Raw genomic sequence first — 17,327 nt, forward strand, 5'->3', positions numbered from 1 at the left:
GGCCCCAGAGCAGATTAATGCAGAAGTGAGCACTGGAAATCATCAACTCCTGCAGGAGCAGCCACAGTCAGCTGGGCTTAATAGGGATGGAATATTTGCAGGGCAGGATTTCATTCCCACATTCCCATAGCAAAAGTGCAGCTTTACTGGTGGCAAACCCAAAGCAAGGCTGGCTCTGGATCAGTTCCCAGGCCAGGTCACCCACTCAAGATGCACTGAGCAGCAGATGGTGGCAAGGATCACCTCTGCCGTGCCAAGTGAATCAAACCAAACCCTCAAAGGCCAATTTCCTGGTTTGAAATGGAAAGTTGAAGGTGGAAGGATGCTCAGAGTTGTCCAGGGGCTGGGCTCACGGGTGGGTGAGCTCCACAGGTAATGGGAGGGGTCCCAAAAAAGGCAAATTGTTAAAAACCAATTACATCACAACAGATGTGCTGAAAGTCCTCGACACCTTCCTGGAAATAGCAAATTTCTGGCCAAAACATCTCAGGAATAACAAGGTTTTCTCTCCCACAGACCTCCCAAAAGCCTTAAAAGCAATTTTAACACAGAAACAGGGAGCTTTTCCACATTGTGACTTTACAATGGGGTGGTGCACACAATGCTTAAATAAATTCTCCTCCAGCAATCAGAAAGGAAGAGAATTATTGAAAAGAATAACAAAGAAGTGAACCTAAAATTAAAATGCACTTACACAATTAGCTCTGAGTTGTAGATCCGGCTGCCCCGAGGAGGAACAGAACATGACAATAATTGCTGAGGTTTCCATAGAATTTCTAACCCTAAGGCATGTGGAGCTCTTTGCACATGCTGATTTGCATTGTCTGAAAACACTTTGCTGATAAACCAAATTAATCTCTGGAGACAACCAGCCCAACACATTCAAAGGTCAGTTGAAACAGAAGGAGAGTAGGTGGAGAGCAAAGTTCTATCTGTAATAGAGTTTATTCAGGCACCAAAATTAGTTTAAAATCCTGTTTTGGACCTCTGGAATGAGGCAAAGGGCTGGGAGTTGGATTCAATAGGTGCTGCATTATGAGGGATGGCTGTGGTTTATCTAAATGCAGTTGGAATGTGGGGCTGAGGGCTCTGCCCTGGCCATGGATCCCTAATTCCAGCTGCAAGGCAGACCCTGCCCCACCACAACACCTTCACTGCCCAAAGCACAAATGGTGCAATTAAAGCAGGCAAAGATGAGTTACATCTCAGTCCTCCCAAAGCTCCAGGTGCTCTGCAGAGCCTCAGCTTCCCCACCAGACACCAACTGATGCAGAACTTCTGATCCCGAATCTTGTGTTGGGCCAAAGAACAAAAAGGGGTTTAGCTGCTCTGTAATATCTTTTTCCAACATCCAGGCATATTGAAAGAGATTATCTTTCAAAAATTGAAGGAAACTGTGCTATTGTAAAACTCTAATCCCCTCTCTCCTTTGTAGGAAACAAGACAAACATCTTGATTTCACTCAGCACAATCACAAGAAGTTTTCTCTCATCAGAAGCTCTCTGTTCCCTCTGGGGAGGCATTTTTGGAGCTGGGACAAGGCCTCAGCAGTTCCTGCTCTTTGGGGAGCAGGGCTTGGGGGAAGGAGGCTCCTCTGCCACAGGGCGGTGACTTGGGCTTTGTGGAACACCCACAGTCCTGCACCCGAGGGTTCCTCTGCTCCTGGACCCTGCAGCAGACCCCAAATCTCCCCTAACTCAGCCCCAATTTGTCTGAGGGACCTCAGATGGCCACAGTGCCCTGACAGCCCCAGGCACAGGGAATGGCACTGTGCAGGCTGGCACTGATGCCAAGCTGGAAAACCACGCCAGGCAAGTTGGAACAGAAGTTTGGTTGTAAATATTGGCAAAGCTTCATTAAAAAATTAAGAAAGCTCCTTCAAGAAATGACAAAACTCTTTTTTTAGTTGTAACTGAGTCTAATCATCCCCCATATTTTCAGAGAATTCCTTTCCAGGTTGGCAGCTAATTAAATTTAGGTGAAAATCAAATTACCTCTTGTCTATTTAACAACATTAGCATTTCCAGGCAGCAATCAGATCTCCTCAGCTTGGGCTTGGTCTGGAGCCACTTCTGCTGGCACAGGGAGCTGATCCCTGAACTGAAACCTCTGGAGTGGAAAACACATCTTGAGCAACCTCTGGCTGCCCTGCCCTGGGCAAAACAAATGAAATACCGCTGAACCCACCATTTTTAAATGCTCATCATTTGCTGTGTCTCTCAGGCTTTTGCTCAGGCATTTCCAATAAAAGAATTTAGTGGGAATGTGCTTTATCAGCACCTTGGCAAGGGGGAAAACTCCTCCCTGATGATGCCATGAACAAAGGAACTGCTGGAGAAGGGGCAACACAGACCCCAGGGCTCTGCAGGTGCCATCAGCACAAAAACTCCACATTTGCCTCCAAAATACCCCCAAAAATGCCCAGGGCGAATCCAGTGTGAACCAGGGAGTCTGGGGAACATGGGGAGGGCAGAGCAAGCCCAAAACATCCACCTGGGGTCCATGAACTTGTCCTGAAGGAGACAGAACCTCTCAGAGCTCTGACTCATCTTGCAGGATCATTAAAATTCCCAGAAATTTCAACCCTTTCCAACCCCCAGCACAGCCTTGGGAAGCTCCATGGGCTCCTCACCTGCCTGAGTGCCCAGAGAAGAATAAAGAACAGGAGGAGATATTTTACCTGTCAGCCCAGATCCTGAGAGACCTGCTGGGTGCACCAGGACCAGCTCTGAGGGACAACCTCTGCATTTCCTGAGCTGAGCCACAGCTGGAGCCCATGAAATCCCACCCTCAATGAAATCCCACCCTCCCAGGTGGGGTGGGATCACTGCTGCACCCCCAGCACACCTGTGCTGTGGGGGAACCCTGGCTGAGAGCCACACATCACAAACCATTCAAAAAACCACCACAAACCATTCAAAAACATCACAAACCATTCAAAAAACCACCACAAACCATTCAAAACACCCACACAAACCATTCAAAAACATCACAAACCATTCAAAAGCCACCACAAACCATTCAAAAAACCACTACAAACCATTCAAAACCCACCACAAACCATTCAAAATACCACCACAAACCATTCAAAAAACCACCACAAACCATTCAAAACACCCACACAAACCGTTCTATGGTTCCAGGATTCTGTGATCACTCATTCTTTTGCTCCACAGCAGCTCTGGCCACTTTCCTACCACCAGGGATTTCTTTTTATTCCACTGGATCCACGGAGCTGTTAAACCTCTAAAAACTGGAGCCTGAGCTGCTGCACTCCGGTTCCAGGGGCAGCAGGGAGCACTGGGGCTCACTGCAGTTCCAACCCCCCCAGATGCTCATTTCTGCTTTTCCCCACTTTGTTTCTCTTGGCTCATTCAAGAGAAAAATCAGGAAGTGTTTTCCCTTGGAGAAATCCTATTGACATTTGGAGAAGACCTCTCAGCAGTGGAAAAGGAGTGGTAAATAAACCTCTCACCAGAGCTTTCCCTGAAGAGAGCAATGCAGGGCTCTGAGCGCTTCTGAGAGGAAAAGGGAACACAGCAGAGTGACCCCCTTGACCCAGATGTGCCAGAGTTTGTCTGCTCTGATCACTGCTCAAATACATTTCACCCAAAGTCATCTTCTTTGCTATGGCAAAATTTCACAACTTGCTTTATCCAGGAATTCCAGCAATGCTGACCTGGCTCCCCATCCACTTGTGCTGTACAAGAGTTCAATGATTCATGGAGGCAGGAGTTTGTTGGTTTGTGTTGAATAAATAGCTACTGGTGACAGAAGAAATGCAAACACTCTGTTTCAAGGGGAGCACAGCATTTTTCAGATGATTTTGGCTTTTTCAGTCTGGTGTTCCACAGAGCCCTGAACACCCAGAAATCCCCACCTATTTACAGTTCATTTTTGTGCTAACTTTTGTCATAGCTGAGTTCAGCACAAGGTCTGTCCCTCTTGCCACCGCTCTCCCTGCCAGGGGACAAAAAGCAGCTGTAAAATCCCACTGCCACAACCTCCCCATTTGCAGAAACTCTTGGTCCCTTTCCTAAAGGAGATGCAGCAGGCAGCATCCACAGGGTCAAGTTGTTCCCTTCAGACCAAATGATGCCAAAATTCACACACAACTTCTGCATCCTCCCAGCTCTTTCTGGGCACACCTCTGGAGGAACTGCCCACACCTGCTTCCTACAAACCCTGTCTGAGCACCTCAGGATTGTTTTTGCCCCATCTCTTTCTAAGCACTGACACCACCAAGATATTCGAAATTAAAGCAGTCTTGTACAAACTCCTCTTGCTGGTGGCTGCAGGCTCTGGGCAGCCCTGGGCTGATGCCTTCAGTTTGAGCTTTCCTATTTCCCAGACTCTGCACTGCATTGGTACAAAACTCCAAATTTCATAGAAAGTGTCAGCAGGTTCTCCTCACAGCTCAGTCCCACAGAACAATCCTTTTCCAGCCCCAGGACCAAGGACACCGCTGCAGCTTCAGCCCAAAAGTGCAAACAACAGGGAATGGAGGGGAGCAACCTGGGAGGGTGGGACTGCATCACCTGGAGCTGGAATTGGACAATGAAGCCAGCGTGGAAATGGACCCAAACTTATCAAAGTGTGAGAACTCGTGGCCAGGATCCATCTGGGGTGGAGCCACGGCCGGGCTCTGGCACTGCCCAAGGTGCAACCTTTGAAGGCTTTTTAATAAATCTCTATTCCTGTCACCCTGTAGCCTAGGTGGCCTTCTAGGCAGCCTCTGAAGGCAGACTCACCTCAGCACGTGCGTGGAGCCGTTGATGGTGGTGGTGGAGCAGGGCACGGTCTGGCCCAGGATGGAAGGCCTTCGGTAGCGCTCGTCACCACAGCAGAGGATGATGAGGAAGGCACGTCTGAAAGCCTTGTTGAGGAAGGCGTAGAGGAAAGGGTTCAAGCCCGAGTTGATGTAGCCCAGCCACAGGAAGGCCGTCCACAGCTTGCCGGGCACCGTGTAGTTAATGAAAGGATCCACGATGTTGGTGACAAAGAAGGGGGCCCAGCAGAGGCAGAAGCAGCCCATGATGATGCACAGGGTCTTGGCAGCTTTGGTCTCCGTTTTCATGCGGTGGCTGCTGTGCTGGTCAGGGGGGTGCTGCCGTGGCTCCTGCGGGCCCTGATGTGGCTCCTGGGGGTGTTGCTGTGGTTCGTGAAGGCCCCGCCATGGTTCCTGAAGGCTCTGCCGTGGCTCCTGGGGGCCCTGCCGTGGTTCCTGAGGGCCCTGATGTGTCTCCTGGGGGTGTTGGCCCTGCTGTGGCTCCTGAGGGCCCTGATGTGTCTCCTGAAGGCTCTGCCGTGGTTCCTGGGGCCCCTGGCGGGGCTCGGCCGGGTTCCCTGCGCGCTGCAGCAGGCGGATCTGCCGCGCGTGCGCCCGCGCCGTCACGTAGATGCGGTGGTAGGCCAGCACCATCAGCAGGAAGGGGATGTAGAAGGCCACCACGGAGCAGGTGATGGCGTAGGGCTTGTTGACCATGAAGATGCAGTAGGTGGAGTTGGAGGCCTTGTTGAACTGCCTTTGCTGGATCTGGGGTGCGGAGGGGAGGGTGAGGCAAGGAAGGAGGGGAGAAGTGGGAATCAGAGAACAGGTTGGGTTGGGTTGGGTTGGGTTGGGTTGGGTTGGGAGGTGTCAACTCCATGGTCATAATCTCAATGCTATCAATCAATTTAGGAAGCTTTCTCTATGGCCTCAGGTCAAATGTCGTGCTCTCTTGGGAGTCAGAGTCTGTCAACCCAGAAAGTCTAAAATTCTCAGCATCCAGGACCCTAACAGGGAGGGACCTTAAAAATCATCTTGTGTCATCCCCTGTCATGGACAGGGACATCTTCCACTAGACCAGGTTGCTCCAAGCCCCATCTAGCCATCCTTGGACACATCCACAACCTCCTGGGCAACCTCTGCCAGGGCCTCACCACCTTCCATGGAAGGATTTTTTCCTAATATCCCATCCAACCCTGCCCTCTGCAGTGTGCAGCCACGCCCTTGTCCTGGCACTACAAACTCTCGTGTATTCTACCAAGAGAATAATTCTGCTTCTTATTTAAATGAGAGCTGCAAAATCGGAGGGGACCAAGGACTCCTGAGGTGCTGTCAGGAGCCAGCTGGGCTTGGCCTCTTTTCCAAGGACTCCTCACTGAACTGAGAGTGAATGTGGCTAAAATCCTCTCCCAGGCCACCCCTGTCCTTGTGCCCGTCCTTCCAGGACAGAGCCACCTCAACCCCCCTTAAAGATCCCTCCAGAAATTCAGCAGCCCCTCTGCACTGGCAACAAGGAGTTTCTCCTTCTTTTCCCCTTTCCCTGAAAATTGCTTTTTAGAGAACACCCAGCACCCACCCAGCACATTGGACTAGTGTCCCTGCTTGGCTACTCACCAGATCAATGATGCCAATGCTGTTCCAGCCCTGCATGATGGGGAGGAAGGAGATGAAGGTCGGGATCACCCAGCAGCCCCCCAGCATCAGCGCGATGCGCAGCGGGGTCATCTTGTTCCTGTACACCAGGGGCTGGCAGCAGATGGCATAGTACCTGCAGGGCAAAAATGGGTCAGAAAGCAGGTTCTTCATGCAGAAAAGCCAATTCTTTATTCCCTATTCGTTATTTTTTATTCTTTATTCATTTTTCTGTAGTTTTCACAGACTTTGTGTTCAACCCCAGTTAGCTGGGAGTTTTCCTGCTGCTCGGTTCATTGGTTAGAAGGTGGTTTTGTGTGTACATTTAAGATTTTTTCTATTCACAGGTGTTTATATGTTTTCTTTGTGGGTTCTCATGGGACAGATCTTTTGTTATTAAAGGTGCAAACTGATTTTCTTCAAAAGATGAACTTGTGTTAACTGACTTTCATTTTCAAGAATATTTTGCATGGAACTTAGCTAGCTGCTTAGCTGTACTTAGAAAAGTAACAGACCTAAGCCCTGATTTGATAAAGCTTTTCTCTTAGAAGATTCCTACCTGTATACAACCCAAAACCAGCACAGAAACAGTAAGAAGAGACTTCCAAGCCTTCTAAAACTTAAACTGTCAAGCCCTTTCTCCAGCTGCCTTTCAAACCAGAGGGAAAACAGGGGTCTGTATCCTGCTTCCATGGGGCCCCTCACACAGGAACTTGGGACATTTCCCCAGGTTTTACAGTGGCTGGTAAAGAAAAGGCAGAGTTTTCTGCTTTCCAAGGAGAATGAGGCCCAGGTAAATGCTGTGGGCTGTCTGAGGTGGCAGGGCAAGGGAGAAATTCCACATTCAATAATATGGAATTTCATATTCCATATCCTCTGCACTGAGGATGTCCCCACCCTCCAAGGAACATCCCTTCCCTCCAGGCAGCCTTAGCTGAATTTCCTGCACTGGGCATTTATTTTGACAAGGCTGCAAAAGCTGTTAGCACAAATTAACAAACTGTCCCAAAGCTGTGAAACTGGCAGTAAAATGAGGTGTGTTCTTCCATTTCCCAGGAATTCACCTCTTTTCCAGCTGGGCTTTAACCTTCCCAAGGACAGGGCAAAGGTGTCTTTGCACCATCAAGGGGATGTGCCCTGAACTCTCCTCTCTCCTCCTGATCCATTCCAAATATCCCAAGTACAACAGGTCCCCGCCCCTAAAACAGTTATGACCTAAAAATATCTTCTCAAAGAGATAAAAAATCAAATTTTCTGTTTGTTTGATCCCTGTGCCAGATGTGCATCCATTACTCCATGCAGGTGGATCTCTCCATCAGGAAGGGGTAGCAAACCTAAAGCTGGAAATCTCGGCTCTGAAATTATTATTTATTCCTAAGAAGACCAGATCAGCAAATATCCAATTGCAGACTTTCACTGGTCCTGACCTGACAATCAGCCTCAGGTTCCCAATAAAATATTTTTTTGCTCTTTAGATTTTTGGATTTCAGCAGATTCTGTAAAAAAATTTTATGAGGGCAGCAGAACCGTGAATTAGAGGAATTAAATTAGCAAGGACACATGTGTGTATTAAAGACTTGCTCTTCGAGCTGTGCGTTTATTTCACCAAGATTTGAGTGGGAACCAAGAGCTTTGTCCTAAACATGCACAAAAATATAAGAATTTCCATTTTTTCCTAAGGCTTTTTTTTTTTTTAAAGTCATGTGGAGTCAACTGAATTGCTTTATTTTGATAAAATCAGATGATATATTCCACACAGAGGCTTGAAATAATATCAAAGTGTCAAAAGAAAACATTTCTTAAAAGTCTCTTTGAAACAAGATTCAAAATGTCACAGGGGAAAAACGCTGAAACAGGCATTCAACTCCTGCAATTTGATAATTCCTCTGTTCTCCTCTGGTTTCCTGTGTGCATGAAAAATCAGCCTGTTCCTCTGGAAATCTGCACTTCCAAAAAATAGGATTTGCCAGGAGCTGCTCTTTTAGAGCTGCGGGTGAAATGTTCCTCTGGTGGAGCTCCAGCTCCCCTGGGGCTGATCCCTGCCCAGGAAATGACCTTGGAATTCCAACAGGAATTTTGAGGAGGTTCACTGGGGCAGAGGGAGCTTCAGAGCCGCTCCTCTGACTCTCAACACAAAGGATCTATATTAAAAAATAAATTTAAACTATTTCATTGTTTCTTATCTCAAAGTCACCCACTGGAAGTGCTGGACATCAAAGGCATCAAAGGCAAAGCACAAGAGACTCCATTTCTTTGCAGAAAGGGCAAAAGAAGAAATCCAATAAATGAAAGGATAAAACCAGCCAAGCCAGCAGCCAGCCTTTGACAAGTTGGATAAGCAAACAGGAAGAGAAAAGCACTGTACACTGATAATTAACTGCAGCAGGAAAACAATTCTTGCCAGCAGTTTGAGTGATCACATTTCTCTGCTCCTCTCTCTGCTGCAGCTGAAAGAATTACACTGAATTGTTCCTGCTATTAAAGGCCATTAGAGTAAAAATTATGCCTGTAAAAATGACACCTTAAGCTCTCATATTTCTTCCCCCCCAGTGATTCAGCAGCAATTTTCCTCCACTTTCGCGTCAGAAGATTTTATTTTATTTCACTTTGGCTGCTACCAGAATTTCCCCCGTGCTCAGGCAGCCCAGCTGGGCTCCTCCTGTCACTGTTTTGGGTGACAAAGTGCCCTGAGCAGGGTGTGGGTGACAATTGTGTGATGGGGAGGGAGGCAGAGGAGCACAGCACCCACTCCTCAGAGCCCAGCAGGGTTTCCACCCTGGAAATCAGATGTCAGACACCTGTGGGTGCCACCAGAAGGCCTGGAAGTCACAGCTGGTGCAGGAGCTGCTGGTTTGATGTATGTGGTGGCCTGAGCATTTTAACAGCTATTTATTCCCTGGGAGAAAAGTAATTATATCTGTGAGCTTGTCAATAGTCTTAGTCAGAGGTGGAATGAAGACATGCTCTGTTCTCCTGCTCCATTCCAAGCAGAGCTGTTCTCCTGGGCTCCCAAGGAACGTCTGCCACGTGCTGCTGTGGCAGTGTGATGGATGAACATACAATGCAACACATACACATGATTAATACCATGTCCAGGCACAATTAAATATTAATTCTCTCTATTATCAGTCAAGCTCCTTGCAAATGTTCACTTCCCTGTTCTCTACAGCAGAGCAGCTGATATGAAACCTCCTCTCCTCTGCAATGACATTCTCCACTGAAGGGGAAACACAGGAATCCCTTCCCAGGGCTGCAGCTCTTCCAATAAAGCAAAGGTTATTAAAATACTTCTCCTTTTCCTTATCAGACATTTGCCAGAGGAATGAATCAGGTGCTAACATTTCACAGGTGGCTAAAAAGAAGAAATCCATCATTCCTCTGGCCTTATGGCTCTTCTGGCCACTGAAAAAATCACAGAAGCACAGGGAAGGCGAGGAATCCGTTGAACTACAGGAAGGGACTTGGGAAGGGACCTTAAAGATCATTTAATTCCACTCCTGCCATGGCAGGGACACCTCCCACTGTCCCAGGAGATCCAAACCCCATCCAGCCTGGCCTTGGGCACTGCCAGGGATCCAGGGGCAGCCCCAGCTGCTCTGGGCACCCTGGGCCAGGGCCTGCCCACCCTCCCGGCCAGAAATTCCTTCCCAAATTCCATCTATCCCTGCCCTCTGTCAATGGGAACCACTCTCTTGTCCTGGCACTGTTTTTCCATCTTCCCCCAGACACCCCTGGGACCCAGCTCCAGGGTTCCTGCAGCTCCTGGATCTGCCTGCCAGCAGCACAACGGGCTGTGGGCCATGGCAGGGAATTATTGATGTATCCCAACACCTCCTCCATCCCCTGGCTGTGCCAAAGCTGCCCTGGAGTGCTCAGCTCCTGCCTCAGCCCCACCGAGGCTCTGGCCACAGCACTGCTCCTTCCTGCCTGCTGGGCACGGCAGAAATGGAATTACTGAGCTGCAGGAGATCATTCCCTGCCCCTGGAGGGAGATGAAAGCATCTCCTGGTTTGCAGAGCAGTTTGGAGCTGGGAGCCTGCAGGCACCACCCTGCAAGGAGCTCTTCAGCTCTCACAGACAGACAAATCCACCCCCAGCCTTATTAACAGCCTGGCTCTGGGGGTGGCCCACACTTCGAAGCATTTGGTGTCATGTGCATATGGAAAATGATGTACAGAGCATATGCTGGATCATCCTGGGGCCAGGATGAGCCACAGAACGCTCACTGAGCACTCACACTGAGTAATATTTCACCCCCCTTAAATCATCTAGGAGAAAAGAAGCCAAAAGATAGGAAAACTGGAAAAAAGAAGACAAAAGGATGGGAAAACTGTGGGTGCTACTGGATCTCTCCCAAAGTTAGGGTGCAAGTGTCAGTGGGAAGTCACTGCCCTTGTCCTTGTCCCTCAGGGAATCCAGCCTGGGACAGTCTCCAGCTGAGCCCTGACCAAGTGATGAACCTAAGGAGCCACAATTTCAATTTATTTGTGCCTTTGGGAAATTAATCCAACACTGCTGTTGCTGATATTTCAGTGAAAACAGGTTCTGGCCTCTGTATAACCAGATTTTAACATTTTTTGGAAAGAACAGCTCTTTCTATTTTCCTTTTTCCCACTGAGCATATAAGCTTTGGGCTCTCATTGCGCCAAAGAAAATAAAGTTCTGCATCGTTGGTCCAGAAAAAGAAAATGTCCTAAAGTGATTATATCTAACAAAATTAAATTCTTATTAGAAAAACAACGGCCTGCTGGTGTTGAGATAATTACACTGAGAAAAATGCTAAAGAGAACAGTTAATTGGAGTTAGCAGGGAACACAAACAAATGTATGTTGCCAAATGGAGAGAGAGGGGGCTCCTGATGGTCCCTGTGAGGCTGAGGTGTGTGAGGGTTACTGGCAGTAAGGGTGGCAAAATAAATGAAATATTTCTGGAGGGTTTGCAAAGATGAATAAAGGGCAGAGCGTCCCTCAGCCTGTGCTGTGGCCATCTGCTCTGGGATTTTCCTCAGTGCTCTCAGAGCTGCGTTCTGCAGTCCCTGCCTGGTGTCCTGCCTGGCAGGGACAGCTCCACAGCTGTGTCACCTCTCTGTGTCACCTGCCTCGGGGACAGCCCCGGCTGTCCCTGCCTGTGCTGCCCCTGTGCTCCCACCTGAGCTGTCAGATCCAGTGAGACAGGCACAGCAATTTACAACCTGGGATTTGGGGCATTTCATCAGGCTGTAGCCATTAATTACTGCCAGCTAGGCAAAGTTTAATCACTCTCCCCACTAACAAGCTCCCTGTGGCCCTGGCCAGGCAGGGATGTTCTATAGGGCACAGCAGCTTCCTCCCAGCCTGGGCAAACACCCTGTGCTCCCAAGCACAGCCTGGGCATCCTTTGGGCACCAGGCAGTCCCTCGTGCCCCTCTGTGATCCGTGGGAAGGGGACAAGCAGGGAGTGCTGGGCTGGAGCCCCGGGAGCAGGGCAGTGCCCGCCCGTGTCCCCAGGGCCACGCTCTGTGCCCAGGCACAGGGACAGGGCTGCTGTCACAGGATGTCACCACAGGGCTTGGGAGGCTTTACAGCATCACCTCTCCCATGGGGGTGAGCTAATTTGCTGTCCATTATTGGTAATTAATGTTTGCAAGCAGCACAAGGAGCAGCTGTCACTCTCCGGCTGCATCTGCCGTGCTTTAGCCCTGGCTTAGCAGGGATTTTGGGCTGGGCCTGAGTGTAGGATCAGTTTGGGATCCAAGGACACGCTCAGGGCTGGTTTGTGGTGTGCAGGTGTCTGAAACACCCCAGCAAACAGAGCAGGGACACAGCCCTGGGGGGACCTTCCTGGGCTGGGGCAGCCGGGAGGGGGCAGGAGGCAGGCAGAGGATGCTCCAGCTCCAGATGTGCATCCAAACCCCAGCCCACAGACATTTGGGACCTGTTTGTTTCTCTGTTGTTTTCTCCACCCCCCCAAAGACTTTGAGAAGTAATTGCATTGCAAATTGGACTGCAAATATTGGAGGAGAAAATTGCCTCTCCTGACAGGTTCGCTGTATTTGGAGACTCCATCAGAGCTTCTGGGTCTGTTTATCTGCAGGGCAATTATTTTTTATTGCACTGGCACAAAGGATGGACATGCATGCATAAAACATGCAATAAATAAATATTTCAAGGGTAAATCTCTCTAATGTATTAGAATATCAAAGAGATGATGAAAAAGCTTAAGGCAGTGGCAGCAAACTTTGGATTCAGTGAGACCTGAGATACCTTTGCTACCTTGGAAAATCCCTTTTCCAACTGAGACTAGCAGAAGCTGTCTGCAGTACTTCTCTCCCTGTGTCTGAGCAGTAAAATCAGTTTATTACGTGGTGATTTCTCCAGATTTTCTCCAATGCCTTTGAGAATTCAAGCCTCAGAGCTTTTTTCCTCCTTTTCCAGAGGCAGCAGTGGAAATAGATACAAGACTTTATCAGATAAAAGTCTTTTCAAGCAACACTTTGTGAATATGCTGAAGGGAATGACTTTCAAACTGAGTCTTTAGGACTAGATTAAACACCCAGTTTTCTTCAGAAAACCCTTGAAACTCACACCTGCATGCCCTGAAATAAAACAGAAGGCAGGAAATAGATCACAGAAAAACTACCAACTAGAAGAAGCACACTCCCATAAATTCTGAATGAACACAAGAGCAAACAGCTGAAAAAATTGAATTAAGTCCTGAGAAGGAAGCAGTGCTGCCCCTGCAGCCCAGGGAGGATCGATGCTGGGCTGAGTCATCCTTCCCTCCACAAAAACCTCTCATTCATCCACCTGCTCTGCCCTTTTGGGGTCATCCACCCCTTTCTCCTCATCTATTCTGGCCCCTTCACACTGGTCTCAATCAGTCCTTGCTGTGGAAAAAAACCAACCCCAAACCAACTACAAAATGTCAGAGAAATTCAGGTTAATGCCAAGGGCTCAGGTGGAGGGGTGTCCCTAGAGCATCAACCCCAAGCCCAGGCCGTCCCAGGATCCTGGGGACAGATGGGGACAGGCAGCAGCAGCAGCTCTGGACAGGGGGGTTTCTCCAGGAGGGCAGGAGAAAGGGGGAACCTCCTTTCTGTGCCCCCACCCAGGAGGTTCCTCATCCCCTGCTGCAGAGCTGGGGCTGAAATCCCATTTTCCCTTCTCTCCACAACCCTCTCTATTTAATTAAGAGCCTGGAGAATCAAACTCCAGCATTTCAGAGAGCAAGGTCGTGTCCAGAGCACGGTGCCCAACATCTGCTTTCCTGGTAATTGGCCCAGAGTGGCAATTTGTCCATGGTTTGAAGATAACGAGCTTCCCATTTGTGTTCCAGCCATCTAAACTTGCAGATAAGGACAGGAGCTGTGGCTGTTGGATGTCAGCTTCTCTCTGGATACAAAACTGCCTCTGCTGCTGCCCTGCCTCCCACCCCACAGCACTGCTGCCCATCAATACAGAGGTTAAGCAACTTTTTTTTGAAGTCTGGCTGCACTCAGACTCTCAAGGTACTGAAATGTCACATATTTAAATATCAGCTGTCACAATAACAAGAGTAATTATGGTTATCTTGGCCCTGTTAGCAATACTAAGCAACAGGGTTTTTAAAAGTATTGAAATCTCCACACAGAACTCAAAAAAACCCCAAAAACCAACCTCTAAAAATATTATCAGAATAACCAAAATGATTTCTACTGAGTGTTTATCTTGTGAAAAACTCTTATAGAAGTTCTGCCATTTACCCAAAAAATCTGCAGAGAGCAGTCAAACAGAATTGCTCACCATAAATTATCGAGGCTTTGGGCTTTATTTTCAGGTGGCAAGAAAAGTTTGAAAGAAAGGAAAGTTTTTAGGATCTCCCAGGAGATTTAGGCTGGAGAAGACCCGTGCCCAATCCCCACCTTGTCACCAAGAGCACTGAGTGTCACATCCAGGTGACACCTCCAGGGATGGGGATCCAAACCTCCCTGGGCAGCTCCAGGGCCTGAGCACCCTTTCCATGGGGAAATTCCTGCTGATGCCCACCCTGAGCCTGCCCTGGTGCAGTTTGAGGTTGCTTCCCCTCATCCTGGGAGCAGAGGAGCCTCTTTGCTGGAACAACCCCTGTGCACGGTGTCCCTCCCTCTGCCCCAGCTCAGCTCCCACCTCTGCACACACTTGAGGTGTTTTTCCTCCAAAGGAGGAGCAGAACCACACCTGGCCAGTGCTGCCAGCAGAGCTGTGCCCAGAACAACCCAGGCCCTCCCCACAAATCTCATCCCATTCCAAATTTCTCTGCCCTCAGCAGGATTCTCTCCCAGATCAGCCCCTGGGAGGGATTTATTGCTCTGCCATGTCCATCTTTGCCCTCTGGCAGCTCAGGACAGCCCAGAGCTCTCAGAGCCTTCCAGCAGTGCCCCTCTGCAGCTCGTACCTGTCCAGGGAGATGCAGCAGAGGTGCAGGATGGATGCTGTGGTCAGCAGCACGTCCAGGGAGGTCCTCACCAGGCAGAACATCTCCCCATAGATCCAGTTGTCCTGAACCAGCTCCATGGCTCCAAAGGGCATCACCAGCACTGACACCAGCAGGTCAGCAAAGGCCAGGGACACGATGAAATAGTTGGTCTTGATTTTCCTGCAAGGCAGATCACAAAATTAGGGTGGGTTCAGTGCAGCCTCCACTCGTGGACAGAGGTTCCAGCTTGAATTTGGGGTTAATTTGCTCCATCGCACTAAAAGCTCCTCTCTAAAAACTAAAATCACACTAAAAACTCCTCACTTTATATGGTCACCCCTGGCTTGCTCCTGGTTTTTAAAGCTGAATATCCACCATTTTCCTGGCCTAAATCTTTCTGCTCATCCAGAGGAGCAAATGGATGCTCACAGGCCTCTTCTGCATGTGGCTCAGCCTCACAGCTTGCACTGGAGATTCTGGGGTGGAGGAAGGGGATTTTATTTTAACTTGTAAATGGCAAAAATCCTTCCAGAAAGCACTGAGAATAATCTAGACTGAAGCTGTAATTTTAACTTGAAGAGTACTTTTTAAATCACAACAATAAAATAGAATTAAATCCGTTAAAAATCCCACGCAGCGCATGAATAGAGGCTGTTAAATCTCTCTCTGCTCCTAAGGCTAGGCTGACAATTCCCAGGGTTAGCAGCAGCCTTGAGACAGGAATTGTGCCTGTGACCCCCTCAAATCATGGGCAACATTTGCTAAGTTGTGCTGGTGCTGCACAACCACAACCAGACCTTGGTCTGTGTGCTGCTGATGAGCTCATTGGGAAATCTGAGATGGGAAAGGGCCAGAGGCCAACCTGCTTCTGCAGGGAATTGCTGCTTAGATGTGCTTCTCACTGATTTGTCTGGTTTTCTACAGAGAATGCTAAAAAACAAGGATGGGAATTAAAAAGCACTGTGGGATGAGTTGAGGGCAGGTGTAGCCACGATATTTTCTGAGAAATCCCTTTGCCAGGATTTTTCTCCAGAGAGTTTGAGACAGCCGGACTGTGATTGGCCATTAATTAAAAACAACCAACGTGGACCAATCAAAGATGCACCTGTTGCATTCCACAGCAGCAGATAATTATTGTTTTTCTTTTCCTCTGAGGCTTTTCAGCTTCTCAGGAGAAAAAATGCTGGCAAAAGGATTTTTCATAAAATGTGTCTGTGACAGGCAGGGAGGGTCTGCAAGGCAGGGGCACTCCCTGGGGGCAGCTCCTGCCTTCAGCTCATCAGGAGCCCCTGGGTGGGCTCACCTGAGCTGCCTGTCCAGGCACAGGGCCACCATGACCAGCAGGTTGGCCATGGTTGGCCACCAGGACCAGCAGGTTGCCCAGTTTGGCTGGCCACCATCACCAGCAGGTTGGCCACTCTGGTTGGCCACCATGACCAGCAGGTTGGCCATGGTTGGCCACCAGGACCAGCAGGTTGGCCGCCATGGTTGGCCACCAGGACCAGCAGGTTGGCCATGGTTGGCCACCAGGACCAGCAGGTTGCCATCTCAACACCACAATGTTCGTGCATCTGGGACTTAACCCACTGTAGCTCTGATATTTTCTGAAAAATCCCTTTGCCAGGATTTTTCTCCTGAGAAGCTGAGAGGCCTCAGAGGAAAAGAAAAACAGTGATTATCTGCTGCTGTGGAATGCAACAGGTGCATCTGTGATTGGTCTCATGTGGTTGTTTCTAATTAATAGCTAATCACAGTTAGCTGGCTTGGACTCTCTGAGAGTCACAAGCTTTTGTTATCATTCTGATTTTAGCCTTCTGATGAAATATTTTCTTCTATTCTTTTAGTATAGTTTTAATATAATATATATCATAAAATAAGAAATCAGCCTTCTGAAACATGGAGTCAGATCCTCGTCTCTTCCCTCGTCCTGGGACCCTTGTGAACACCACCACAGCCCCCAGCAGATCCCCACTGTTCCTCAGCCAAACATCAGCCTGTTTGATTGCTCCTGAGCAGCTTCTACAGGCAATTCAAACACTCCCAGTGCTACAGAGCCATTGGTCCCCACACCCCCAGCCTCTGGACCAGCCACATGTCAGGAGAGTTGTTACTGGCTGGAACCTCTGTCAGTCAGCGCAGACTGCTTCATGGAGCCGGGCTGGATTTCTTATTTATCACTGGGTTAATGCTTTAAAAAACCACCGAGCAGCCTGTGCTGCAGCAGCCGGGAGGGGCAGTGTCCCAGGGGCTCACCTGAGCTGCCTGTCCCGGCACACGGCCACCATGACCAGCAGGTTGCCCAGGATGGCCATGAGGATGACGGCGGAGATGAAGGAGAGCAGCAGGATCTTCTCCGCGATGCCGAAGCCCTCACTGGAACTGGGGGAACCAGAGACAAAGGTGTGAGAAACAGGGCTCACCCCTTAACATTTTTCTAAGTTTAATAAGGGATAAAAGGGACAGTACAGTTGGGCTGCTTGGCAAACTGCCCTGAGCACACCAGTTAGTTAAAACA

The 17,327-nt window shown here is 49.0% G+C and overlaps 1 protein-coding gene across 4 annotated transcripts in view; it reads right to left on the reverse strand.

Annotated features, from left to right (window-relative positions):
• Window positions 1-17,327, reverse strand: part of HTR4 (5-hydroxytryptamine receptor 4) — a 66,378-nt gene that overhangs the window by 17,181 nt on the left and 31,870 nt on the right. For all 4 annotated transcript variants that reach the window (XR_010784605.1, XR_010784604.1, XM_066560343.1 and 1 more), the window contains exons 3-6: window positions 17,066-17,191; window positions 14,792-14,992; window positions 6,383-6,536; window positions 4,752-5,536 (exon numbers count right to left, since the gene is read on the reverse strand). Coding sequence is in view for 2 of the 4 variants with exons in the window: in XM_066560343.1 (XP_066416440.1) it covers window positions 4,752-5,536; window positions 6,383-6,536; window positions 14,792-14,992; window positions 17,066-17,191 (1,266 nt within the window). In the remaining 2 variants the exon portion in view is untranslated. The remainder of the gene's footprint in view (window positions 1-4,751; window positions 5,537-6,382; window positions 6,537-14,791; window positions 14,993-17,065; window positions 17,192-17,327) is intronic.

The sequence above is a fragment of the Molothrus aeneus genome, chromosome 15 (genome assembly GCF_037042795.1).
Source record: "Molothrus aeneus isolate 106 chromosome 15, BPBGC_Maene_1.0, whole genome shotgun sequence".
NCBI lineage: Eukaryota > Metazoa > Chordata > Aves > Passeriformes > Icteridae > Molothrus > Molothrus aeneus.